Raw genomic sequence first — 13,261 nt, 5'->3', positions numbered from 1 at the left:
AATGTTTAATATTGAGGGGCTTTTGTGATTACATTTTTAGGAACAAAAACTCTAGTAGATATGAATATTTGAAGTTCATATAATGACGCACATTTCAACACATTGTCCTCAAATTACAACTTTTACCTTAAAATATGAAGTCCCCAGATCATACAAAATGTCATGACTTCTTATAAATAAAGTAGATATTTTTGAATGGTTGTGTCTATTAATAATTCATTTACAACTTCATGGAAACTTCATTGCCTTTGCTTGACATCAAGCATGACAAAACTTCATGATCTAAGGTTTTTAAATAAAAGAAGGCATACCTTTCTTGTGTATACTATGACGACAATAGAAATAGCACAACCTTTGGTGTCTTAAAAATGTGTCACACATGCGGAGTTTACCTTTGAAAGATAAATAGTTGGACTATACATTTGTCTCGTTAATTTGCTACATCAATTAAGTGCCATGATTTTCAAGCACACTTTGAATTAATAGTCAAACAATTCATTATATGGTAACTGTCTATAATCCAACCAATCTTGTAGAATAAATCAACATGGACCCACAATTTCAAAAAGTTGGTAGCTGAGGTTGCTTGAAATGGTAATTCAAAAAAAAAAAAAGGGTTCACACACAAAAATGATCCTATAGCCATCGCAAAGTCAAAAGGGTAGTAAAAGCTTTTGATGTCACGAAGGCCTAAGTGGCCACCATTTGTTGGACATAAAAGGAGACATGAAATGGAGTGATAGCCTCTTTCACACAAGGGTCCTTGGCGATCGTGTTACATTGTCTTAGAATAACTTGAAGGGTTTTTTGAAGCCCTACCATTCTTCACGAAGCACAAACTACTTGCATGGACTAGCAAGTCTAGGATCACTATTATATGACACGCTCAAGGTAGTTGATACTAAGCCTTAACACATCAAAGAGCAAATTCAAAGTGGCTTGAATAGTTTGCCTTTAAGAAAAGAAGATGTAAAACAATATGAACACATGTGGTGTGGTCTTTTAAGGTCATGTGTGCATTGACAACTTTACCACTAAGAAAAGCATGTCCAAGAAAGTCACGAGCTGAAAGCTACTTCTTTTGTACTCAATAGAAGCTTCAAAATGTGAAGTTGAATCAAACTCATAGCATAAGAGAGGTTGAGAAATCCATTAAGATAATAGGTCAAAGAAATTGGGAAAGTGTGTGGCTTTGAGATGGGAGATTTGAGGAGCAAGTATAGAGCCATAAGGGCGTCCATCACCAATAGTGACATTTAGGGTGGTCATGTGGGTGATAAGGATCGAGGAGTGAAGAAGATGATGCTTAATATGAGGACATGTTTCAAAAGAGAGTATGCTCTTAAGACTAATAATAACAAAAACTTGGTAAGGCTAGTGATTATAGTTATGATAAGAGCTTAGTAAGGCTGTAGGAATTGGGGCTAGTAAAATAATAAAGGTTTGTAAGGTGTGCTCTTGGTAATAGAAAGTACTATGCGAGTGATTATAGTTATGATCAATGTTTAGTAAGCTGTAGAAATTGCAGGTAGGAAACTATTAGTTAGTAAGAGTGGGAAGTACTATTATGGGGGCCGCGAGAGATACAGGTGACTTGGGAGTTGTTTGTATGTTGAGCTGTCTGGTTGCGGGGGGAAGGATTCGCCCCACGATTCCTTAATCAGCGTGCCCATTAAGTAACCTCATCATATGTCCTCCCAAAGGCCGATGGGCTGACGTGGAGATAGGAAGTTACGTGTATGGGAGCCAAGATTAGCGGTTATATATACACAACATCTGCCCATGACTTACATATGATAATAGCGCCTCTCTCCCCCTCTCTCTCTCTCTCTCGTATCTGTGCGTGTGTGTCTCTCTCGGTCTGTGTAAGCAGCTATGATGGAGCACAGTCATCGCAGCATAACTGACCTCAGCTGCCTGCCCGACGAGATACTGCAGAATGTGCTGGCCAGGCTGCCCGTCATCCAGATGCAGCGGTCGCGCCTGGTGTGCAAGCGATGGAACAGCCTGGCCACCTCCGATTGGCCCCCGATCCGCCATAATTCCAGGCGCAGCGGCCAATCGCGCCCGGGCTTCGCCCTCTTCCTCACCAACGAGAAGACCTCTCGGATGCTGTATCTGGACCTCAACGACGCCAGCAAGTGGCGGGCGCTGCCCTTGGACTTCCTGCCGGGGCGGGGCTCCAACATGCGCGTGCTGGCCTCGGCCTCGGGGCTGCTGCTGCTCGGGACGCAGGCGCGGGAGCTCCTGGTGGCGAATCCCGTAAGCAAATCCTGGATCAAGCTTCCCCGGCCAGCCCTCGTCCGCGACCCCTTCTATTGCGCCATGGCAGGCCCCGACGAAGAAGAAGAAGAAGAAAATGCAGAGGGCTTCGTGGTGGTTCTTGCCGACAGCGAGATGCGCGACCGGCCCGCCACCGAAATCTACCGGTCGCGAACGGGCACGTGGCAGGCCGCCACATGCCCCTCCAAGGCGGGCCGGTGGAATCGCGTGGCCGCCTCCATCTCTCTGCCCTGGGCGTCCGGTTCGGTGAACGTCTCGTGCAAGCCCGCCTACTCGCAAGGGTCCTTCTACCATCTCACCTGGGATCCTCTCGACACCGTGGCGGCTCTTGCCCTGGCGCCGCCCCCCGCCAAGTGGCGGTGCGCCGCCGGCCCGGGCGCCATCCCCGGCAACGGCGTCCCGTGGGGCGTCATGCGCTGCGGCCACAAGATCCTTCTTGTGGAAATGAGCTACACCAAACTTGAAGACACCCCCATAAGCAGCGGCAGCGCCCCTCCATGTGACACCACCACCACCACCACCACCACCAAACCTATCCCTTCCAAATACGACGCCAGCGCTCACCTCTTCCTCTGGGAGCTAGTCCCCAACACCCTCCAGTGGAAGCTCGTGGCGCGCGTGCCCAACCCACCTGACCCTTGTCTCTGCGTCGACAAGTGGCGCCGTTTCGCCCTGGGCGATGGCTACATCTACACCACCTTCATCCTCCCTAACACCATCGTCTCTTTTGGTAGCCACTCTTGCACTCAACGTGGCATGATCTTCGATGTCCAATCAGGCACCTGGCTCCCCGTGCCCGACCTCCCTGGCACTCCTTGTGGTCACATTTCCTCCTTGTTCAACTTTAGTGCTAGTCTCTACCAACCCGCCAAGCCTATTATTGTGCATACAATTCCATTAAATAGCAACTCCAAATCATAGGGCTCTAGAGACATTTGCTGTGCATAGAAGCTCTCTATATCCTCCCATCCACTTACTAATGTCAATAGAATAGACTATAATAGTAGAACTTACCATTTAAGACAGACAAATGTTGTGCTAAACATACTTTCTTGTAAGATGATAAGAACATAAATTGGATGAAAAACAATTATGAATCAATGACAATGCTTTGCGTTGCCATGCCTCATGTGAAGTGTTTGAAGGACAAAACCTTAAAATTAAAACATCACAAGTGGGTTCTTATGTGTTTTTGTGAGAGCCTATATTACTTCTCAACATACCCATACTCGTTAGTTTCACTACTAAAGAACGGTTGATTCATGTAAACTCCTCGGTGATGTAGTCTTCTCTACAAGTATCTCAAGAAGTTGAAAGCAAAAGAAATAATTGTTCAAACATAAAACAACTTAATGTTTTTTAGAAGCCATATAACCAGGGTACTTTGGCCTTCAAAGGCACACTAATGTGGTTAAAAGCCTCGACACATTGACCAATAAATTGAATTCTACATCAAATTCTAAGAACGTGTAGCACATCAACATTGCATACTAAAGCATGCTTGTTAGGTGGTTGGACTTTTTTGTGGAAAAAAAGGGTTAGTGTTCTAATGCAATTACAAACCCCAATGCATTATTCAACAAAATCAACTTCTAATTCGATGTCCATATCAAAATGAACTTTTAATTTTTAAGTGAGAGAAGCCATTGGCACTATGATGACCAATTATACAAGTGCAAAGATGTTCATGTTTCTAATGAAGAGCCCAAAAGCAATAGATTCTCACGTGAAAATGTGAATATATCACTTAGATTACCTTTTGTAGCAATATATGATATCTATTCGCATAGAATATTTTAGGAAATGGCTTATTTTTGCAAGTTGCTAAAAGGACAACACCCCAAGAAATAGGATCTTGAGTAGGACAAATAAGGAATCTCCTCTAATGTTTATATACAAGCTCCTTGTAGTAGGACAACACCTCGTGTTGGAATAGGATATTTCATAAGACAAATAAGCTTATCATAGCACAAATGTTTGATACTTCTTGGTGGAATAATATCTTTGATTCGTAGGACAAATGAGGGATGGATTCTAATGTTTAGATACAAGTTGCTAGCAAGACAACACCTCATGTTGCAACAGGATCTTTCATAAGGCAAATAAGCTTATCATAGCACAAATGTTTGATACCTCTATTTAAATCAAATATTTGATTAGTGACGAGTTATTTCTTCCAAAATGAAAGCTATGTATGTAATATGTATGTAAACCGGAGATTAGTTAATAGAGTAAAGGCACACACATGGCAACATCTATAGAACTTGTGGTACGTGATACTCTAGTTGATTGATGTGGCTAAAAGCATACAAAGGTGATACAAGAATTGTGCATTTTAAGTACTTAGTGAAATTTAAATATAAAAGTATGAGGTGGAGGTTTTCATATAAAAATTTAGGTCAAGGACATGCAATTTACCTATCAAGCTTGGCTCATAGCCATGCAAGTTCACAAAATTTGGGATATTGGTGTGAGACATCACCTCTCCCCTCTACATATATCTATATGTATATATAAAAATCATATTGCATATGCATGGATGTGTACTAGTGATGGTGACATGCATGCATGCACTTTTTACACATCATGATAGAACATTTCCTCATGCTTATACATTAGTCTTATAAAAGTTGGGCCATGGTTGTAATATTGGTATGATGGGTTGTTTGATGGTTGCTTCATATTTGTGACCAAAACATGTTAATAATTTCTAAGGTGTTTTGACCTTAAGATCTATTCCTCTTCAACCATTGTTTATATTTGATTGGAGCCTTGCCAGTTAAGTTCAATTTCACTTATCTATGACACCTTCTAGCATCCATTTATGGCTTGAGCTGATGATTGTGGGAGATTGACATACAACCTTCTTTTGTATATTCCTCAACAGTGCCTTATGTTGTTGAAAGTAAACCTTTGGTTAGAAAGTATAGCCTATTATATGATGGGAGATTATCATTTCGAGATTCTTGACCTATACTCTAAGTTTAGCCAAGCAATGGAAGGTCTAAAAATTTTATGGGTGGTATGGTTCTAATGTAATGTTTGCATGAAAGCACTATGATTAGATTATAAACTAATAATCAAAAGAATTAGTGTAACCTATTTGCTCAAGATAAATGTTACTAAATCACATTTTAAATATTTGGGACATAGTCTATATTTTACATTCATGGTGGAAAACTTTATTAAATATTATAACTTGTGAAAGATAGTATAAAGAATCCCAAAACTCATGTATAAAGGGTTTCCTCAAACTATAGTCTCCCCAATAATAAACTATATTGGGCTTGTATACTCTTGATGTGAACTATTGAAAAATGATTATACAATTCTAAAATTATGCAATCTTTGTGAGAAATTGAGAATTTGTCTAGATGGGACTCTAATTATGGTTGCTAAATGTTTCTTTAAGTAAAATTTTTAATGGTATGGATTGTTTTTAAAGGTTGAAATCGTGTATGGCTTGGAATGTAATGTCCATGGCATTGCTTTTTTCCACTTAAAAGTAGGCATTTGAAATTGCTTCAAATCTAAAAAATAATCTCAATAATTAAACCTATTAAAAATAAAATTGGTATTGTAAGACATGCAAAAATAGTTATTTCTCCATTTAATGAGATTCATCACTTGTTGTAAGCTACTAGTCTCCATTAGATGGCTCAAACCCATAGATACTCTCTCTCTCTCTCTCTCTCTCTCTCTCTCTCTCTCTCTCTCTCTCTCTCTCTCTCTCTCTCTCTCTCTCTCTCTCTCTCTCTCTCTCTCTCTCTCTCTCTCTCTCTCTCTCTCTCTCTCTCTCTCTCTCTCTCTCTCTCTCTCTCTCTCTCTACACACACACACACACACACAAAGGCTCATGTAGATTTAGAAGTGATCTCCTCCTCTCTCTAAGCATTTTCTATTTGAGTTGCTCGTGATCCCCATCTCTCCCTCTCTTTCTCTCTATCAATCTCACTCACTCTCTCTTTCACAAACTTTTTGTTTAGTATTATGTATAAGTGCAAGCACGACATGTGAGAGAAGCATGTGGAGGAATGACAAGCCAACGCACGCATACCCACACCACCCCAATGTAATATTGGGAAGCACTCTCTACTCCTCTCCTATATTGTCCTTGAGGTATGTCAATTGACTCCTACATGCATAGCTAGTACTATTGGAAATCGATTCAAAGTGTCATGTTTCAATATAAAGTACATCGTCTTTTGTCTAGTATTTCTCGTAGAGTAACCCCTTGAAAGTACCAATTGCAACAATGAAGCATAGCAAAGAACCCTTTATGAGCTCTCCAATCATTGAAGAGAGAGGCTGAAGCTCAATGCAGAAAAACAAAGAGGGAATATTGGGCTTCTCAAAAGTGGAAGCAACAAATAGCAATGGTCTGACTGGGATGGAATGCAATAATGGGGCACTAAATAAACAAAAGAAGCATGGCATATGTGAATATATGGTAGAAATCTTTAAAAACTAAGCATTGAGATGGATGTATGTGCTAAAAAGGAAGTATTTAATGAACTTCTTCAACATGCTTACCTCCATGCTATGCAATGGAAGTCCAAAGAGTTGGAACTAATTATATTGAGAAATATCAACAACACTTTAAATCGTGTGAAGATCCCAAAATCTTCAACAACTGATTTTTTTGTGAAGAAATAGACAATTTTAATGTTTATAAATGGTGAAAGTGAGGGGAAAAGTACCAATGTGAGAATATTGCAAGCTTATGGAAATCCACAAGAGAAACGTAAATATAACGAAACATCAGTTAGTAGTGGCAAGTGAAGTTGATGGTTTGTTCCCTACATTTGCATGCCATAGGAAAAATAGATGGAGGAGCCAAATCCACTTCAACATATAGGCCCAATACGCACGTTTAAAGTGATGAAATTATTCATGCAAAAAATTACCCGTATCATCACTATAAATATCAGTATATGTGTCACTATAGAACTATACTATTTGTATTGATATATGAATTGGTATCAGTGTCACTATATATAGCAATGCTAATACCAACACATATACCGATACAAATACTTATGTAAATAGCGATCATTGTAGGTTTAGTTTTCGATGCAAATAGTGATTATAGAGGGAAAGAAATTTTGGGTGGTAGGGCCGCCTTCTAGCTACATGGACTAAATAATATTTCAAATTTCATTTACAAATGGAATATTATACAACTGTTATCCAAAAACATACATCATGATTCACCAAGAGGAAAGACTATATTGATTGACTTTTGAAACAAGTATAATAACAAGATGTCATTCCATAGTGTGACATTGAATGATAGAGAGGAGGAACCAAAACAAGAAAAATTATCCATAAAAGTTGCTAAATGTGAGCTACATATAATGAAGGAGAAATGTATCTAAAGAAAGCTACATAGAATCAATGAGAAGAGCATGTATGGAGCAAAAGGCCAAAAAAAGGAGGGGTGCTCCATGAATCCAATTGACTACTATAACTTGTTGCTTATCCCGATGCAATGGATCATCGAAAGGAGTCTACAACATAACTAAAAATCAATGCAGAGTACACAATGCATCACAACAACTAAAAATTAAAAGCATAAAGAAGGCATGACTTACCAGACTTTAGCATACATATAACCTGTTGATAAGTGTAATAAGACTATCAACCATTTTGGGGGTTTTATATATATATATATATATATATATATCACATGCATTCACGGCCTATTAATAAATATCCTTATATTTGTAAAATTTTCTTGAATAAAATACACCACTTTTTTATTCAATCTATAAGTAACCTTATTATATTATCCCCTTCTATAAGTTAAAAATGTATTAAAATTGTATTTTTAAAATTCTTATTTTAAACTCATGTGATACATACATATATTCATGAGTGACCTCCTCGAGCAAGACCATATCTTTCAACATATTGGGTCTCCAATCTTATGGGATCGCGATTTGTAATTGAGTGTACAAGCAATGTATAAAATAAGAAAGTAACATAACTAATAAAAAGCTTACAAAGCATTAACCCAAATGCGAGTCGAGAAAAAGAAAATTCAAAAATATGGAATAATGCACAAAAAGATAGCCTGGCAAACAAATAAGAGAGGAAAAACCAAAAGCACAAAAGGTCAAGTTGAAGGCAAAGGTGCATTCTAAAATGTGCTTTTAAAATGCAAAGCGCATTTTAGAATGCAAAGGCTCCATTAAAATTTTGTAAAAGAGCACTAGGCTCCCTCCTCTACAAATTGTAAAATCCAGATGGGCATAGGTGAAGGGATAAGGCAACTAGAATGAATAGGAAAAGAGGACTTTGGCAAGATGCCTGATCATATAAAAAGGGGATGGGTGCCCACCAAGGGATTTAGGGCTTGTATATAAACTCAAAAAGTGAATGAGAAGCTCATTCTTTGGTGTGTGGCTAAAGTGATTTCTTTTGCTTATCTTCTTCTCTCCTTCTTGCTTGTGTGTGCTTGTGTTTGAGAGAGGGAGCATGAGAGTGCGAGGGAGTGAGTGTGTGAGGGTGAGGGACCAGGATGGAGAAGCTCTCCATCTTCTCCTCTCTTGTTCTCTTCTCTTCTCTTCTCTTCTCTTCTCTTCTCTTCTCTTCTCTTCTCTTCTCTCGCACGTAGCTATGGAGGATGGGGCTCGAAGGAGGAGACTTGAGGTTGCTTGAGCTCACATCTAGGATTGTGGAGCTATCAGAGTGCTTGAGGGAGGAGCCTACTCATTTGGGCCCCAAGGTAAGCTCACTACACCCTTAGGATCGGAAGTGCATTGGCTAGGTGAGAGATAGCCATTAGAGCTTGCTTGAAACACTTGAAACAATAAGTGGTCCGTGGGTCTTGGCAGTTAAGTATGAGCTCCCACTACATTTTGATTATGTTTCCGAGACCAACGGATTCAAGCTTGAGCACTTGTGCGCCTCAAATGGAGCATCAAAGTAGGGTTTCATCCCTAAACCAGTGCGTGATATAGGTAGAAGATTGAGGAGTTTAATCCTCAATGCAAGTAAGTATTTTGGGTTTTGATGATTAGGCAAGTAGGATAAATCTTTTTCGTACTTCAGTTTTGATTTTGTTACATTTAGAGTAGGATAGGATTGAGAGATCGAAGCAAATCATTTTAGGGTTGCTACTATAAATAGGCCCAAAACAAGGGAAAAACATGGCTGAAATCCATTAACAAGACATGAGTACTAAATGGGGCAACGCTCGTGCATTGGAACAAAGGTTTAAGACCCAAGGAAGGGGGGTTAAAGGCTCATTTTTAGCTTCACGAGATACCTAGGGCTTGCGATAGATTTATCAGCTTATTGCGGGATTTTTTGACCATTCTAGGTACATACAAACCTTGTCTCTTATCAATTCTTGCATTCTGGGAAGTGTATGTGACCTTACATGCTATAAATTGTCAGCACCACGAATCGAATTTTTGCCTTCACTATTGTTGCACCGTTAGAATTTGACCATGTCAATATATTCTGATTTCCAGAATCGGACTCTGACATGCAATTCTAGATAATCTACAATCACATGCTCACTATTCAAACTGTTCGATTGGATGCAAGACCGAGAATTGGATTCGGACCCCTTGTGATATATTCAATCAGACGCATAGCTCATTCAATTCAGACTATCGACATCAAGCACTCAGACCATCTTGGATCAGACATTCACACACAAGGAAGAATCAGACTCACAAAAATCACATGCTCAAAATCAATAGACCACCTAGAAATCGGACACATCAAAATCGGACAAATGGACCACCCATGCTTGGACATTCGATTCTAAGAATCGGACACTGAGAATCGGAACCTATCAAATTGGATCAAAAGTTGACAGTGAAAATTGACAGATCCACTGCATCCTGGGCAAAGCAGAGCACCTTCTGTAACATGGAAACCTTCCGGTAAGCCCTCTAGACGCGTCGGATGGCTCATGGAGCCTCCTCACTGCGCGCAGTGTGACCTATAGACCTAGAAGCAACGTTGGCTGACTCGCTAGCTATCCACCCTGCTTAGAGCTACAAATCAACCAGCAGACCTCGATTATAATTTGATCGAGCTGAAGGACACAATAGAGGCCCTAGAGACCATTGAGAGTAGCCAACAATTGAGCCTAGAGCCATATTTGGCCAAGAACATAAAAGGGAGTACGAGAGCTGCATCTATCATCCTTTGCATTTGCACCCCACACTATTTTTGACACTTAAAGTGCACTTAAAAAACCGAAAGCTTGATTTCGCATAGTGCACCGAAAGAACACCACACACACTCAGAGTTTACATAAGTTGAGGGTTGTTTGTGATAAATAAAGGAACACACTCATACATAATAAGTAGAATGAACCCACCAATAGGAGACGACCTTAAGAATCCCCATCTATAGGACCATGAGAGAGACCTGACATAGAAAGCCAAATGCATAGAAGAATTGACACCATTGGAGGCACAACAATGCCCGACTTGGTGAAGCTCATCAACAACTTGGTGGAGCAAGAGGCCACAAACATGGCACGAACTAGTGCAAATCACAAAAGTGATGAGCTTGACTTGGGAGATTTCCTAATCGAAATCTAGCAAATGGTAAGTTAATACAATCTACAAACCCGCATGGACCACCATGGTAGGCCATTAGAGGACATCATCCCTCGCAGAGCTTGAGGAGGAGAGGAAATTAGCACATTGTTGTGACGATGTGTGTCCACACTACAAACTTGAGGGTGGAGTTTTGCCAGGAATTTGAATTCATTAGTCAGTGTCATTAGGAATTTGTTTTCTATTGTGTGTGTCTTTTTTTTTGTCGTTCAATTTGAACTATTAGTTTGAAAATTTGATTGCTTGGTTCCATCCCAAAATTTTTGTATATGCTGAATAGTACTCATATGCAAGGATGTTGTGTGGAAGTCCTCATGTGAAAGCTCTGGATGTAGCCTATGTTGGGACAACTTCAAGATGATGTGGACAATGTGACAGTATCATTAGCAGAGAGGGAGCTAATAAATCTAAGCATCAGGAAGTATATATTATCATTTGGGAAGCCATGTCTTCATTTATGAGCTTTCCTACTTCGTGGTCTTGAATACCAACATGCTTGGGATCCTTAGGAAAGGGAATCCATTGACCTTAGACTTGTGTGCAATTGAGAAAGTGGAGGAGAGAGCAAAGCTTCTTATCTTGCCTTGTGGAATATATGGAGGAGACACGGTCTTAACACCTAACTTAAGCTTTACACAGGTATGCTTTTAGTGCATGCCTCCAAGCTTAACAGAAAGAGGAGGCTATTATTAGATGGGAAAAAGGAAGCGTTGATGGATAGTGGGGGAGTTAAAGGTAGCCTTATGAGAAGGCTAATTTTGGGCAACATGACATGCTTTTTGGAGGACAGGAGTTGAGAAGAAGATCGTGATGCTCAAAAGCCAATCAAAGAGAGTAGCTGTTAAACGCTAAATGTGTGGTCGAGAGGAGAGCCCAGGCCAAATCTTGGCAAATAGCCTGATATTGCCATGTCGCCAACTCAAGAGCAAATCACATCACAATTCTCCACCATTATCGTCTGCTCTACAGTGGAAGTGATCGTCATCATCACTAGCTTAGAAAAGCAATGGTTGTTGTCAACATATATTTTACATGTGTACCATTCACATAAGATGAAAATGCAATAGTCATTGTGGCCCCTTGGCGCCATGCTGGCTCTCATCTTATAAGTGCATGGAAGCGCTGATTAATATTGTTGCAACTTCACACCAAAAGGAAGGACCTTTCGCCATCGCTCCCTCAACCGAATATATTGATATTAACACGATGCAATGTCATTGGATCATCTCAATCATTTGAATATTGCATGAGTGGCCAACCGTGATAACATAATATCGCAGGTGCTCCAACGAAGGGATGATTGACTAGTGTAGTTCTCGGTCTTTCATGTGCGCCTTTCTCTATGTCTTGGAAGCCGTAGTGAATATGGTGAAGCCAAGATTGCATGGAAATTTAGCGGACAAGCCTGTGTAGAAATAGAGAGCTCAGAGAGTGTGTGGAAAATATCCTACTCCTCAATAGTCCAGAAGAAAAAGAGAGTAAATGGAATGCACCCTTTGTCCTAAAGCTAAGTCATCTTAGACACAGAACAAGCAAGAAAGGTCGTGGTGAGGTAGTCTATGGGGGTGGTGAAGCCTCAGCAATAAGTGGCCTGCTATCCAAGGATGGTCACACTGAAAATAAGAAAGTGATGGCAGAATCATACCAACAACGTTCTGAGGGTGACATCTCGTTGGTGTCGTGCCTTAGTTTGCAAGTTGCTGAAGATCTATCTATTTGGAGAACTTGGCTTGGGTTCTTAAGGACAAGCACTTGGATTTCAGATTTATTCATGAGTAGAAGCTCTCAAACTTCATTGAATACTCAACTTGGCATTTATGGCTATGGGTTTATCTCTCTTGATTGAGCTTTAGTTTTGTAATCTGGCTTTGGATTTGTACTTGGAATAGAACTACAATATACTAGACCTTTGTCATCAAATCTTTTGTCTTGAATCAATCTTGATCTTGCTTCCATCTCGCTCCCTGTGACGATGACCAACTTTCACGAACTCCTACACGTATTCTATGTGACATCTGGTGAACTCGACATGAAAGTGTCACTTTTGTGCATCGAGATGGGAGACCCTTTGAATAATCCACCTTCATCACATTGATTGTTTCTTCCTTTTTGACCGATGAGATGAAGACTTTGTTACAAACTCTTCCTTCAGCTATTATGATGCAAAATTAGCAGATGCAATTATCTATGTAGCAGCAATAGCAATTGCATTAGCATTAGTTGGATCAATAATGACCGTTGCACCAAGAACAAGAGCATACGCTTGGTGTGACTTACGCAATCGAGGCTGTGGGTTAGTGACCGAAAATTATTTGATGGCCAAAATGTTTGAGCCTACATTAGGCCCTTTGAAAGCCAAATGCACTTCTTTGGAACTCGAGCAACTGTTT

At 40.1% G+C, this 13,261-nt stretch overlaps 1 protein-coding gene across 1 annotated transcript; it reads left to right on the top strand.

Moving 5' to 3' along the window:
* The first annotated feature begins 1,614 nt into the window (after positions 1 to 1,614).
* Positions 1,615 to 3,594, top strand: LOC148016874 (F-box only protein 6-like). Its single transcript, XM_087663341.1, has one exon. It carries the CDS (start codon positions 1,876 to 1,878, stop codon positions 3,202 to 3,204), a length of 1,329 nt encoding a protein of 442 aa, XP_087519467.1. The 5' UTR covers positions 1,615 to 1,875; the 3' UTR covers positions 3,205 to 3,594.
* The last annotated feature ends 9,667 nt before the right edge of the window (positions 3,595 to 13,261 follow it).

This window comes from Lygodium microphyllum, chromosome 22, assembly GCF_053477565.2.
Source record: "Lygodium microphyllum isolate KBCC chromosome 22, Lygodium_microphyllum_v1.1.10, whole genome shotgun sequence".
Classification (NCBI taxonomy): Eukaryota; Viridiplantae; Streptophyta; class Polypodiopsida; order Schizaeales; family Lygodiaceae; genus Lygodium; species Lygodium microphyllum.
The sequence above is the reverse complement of the archived record's forward strand: the minus strand, read 5'-3'. Positions and strand labels throughout refer to the sequence as shown.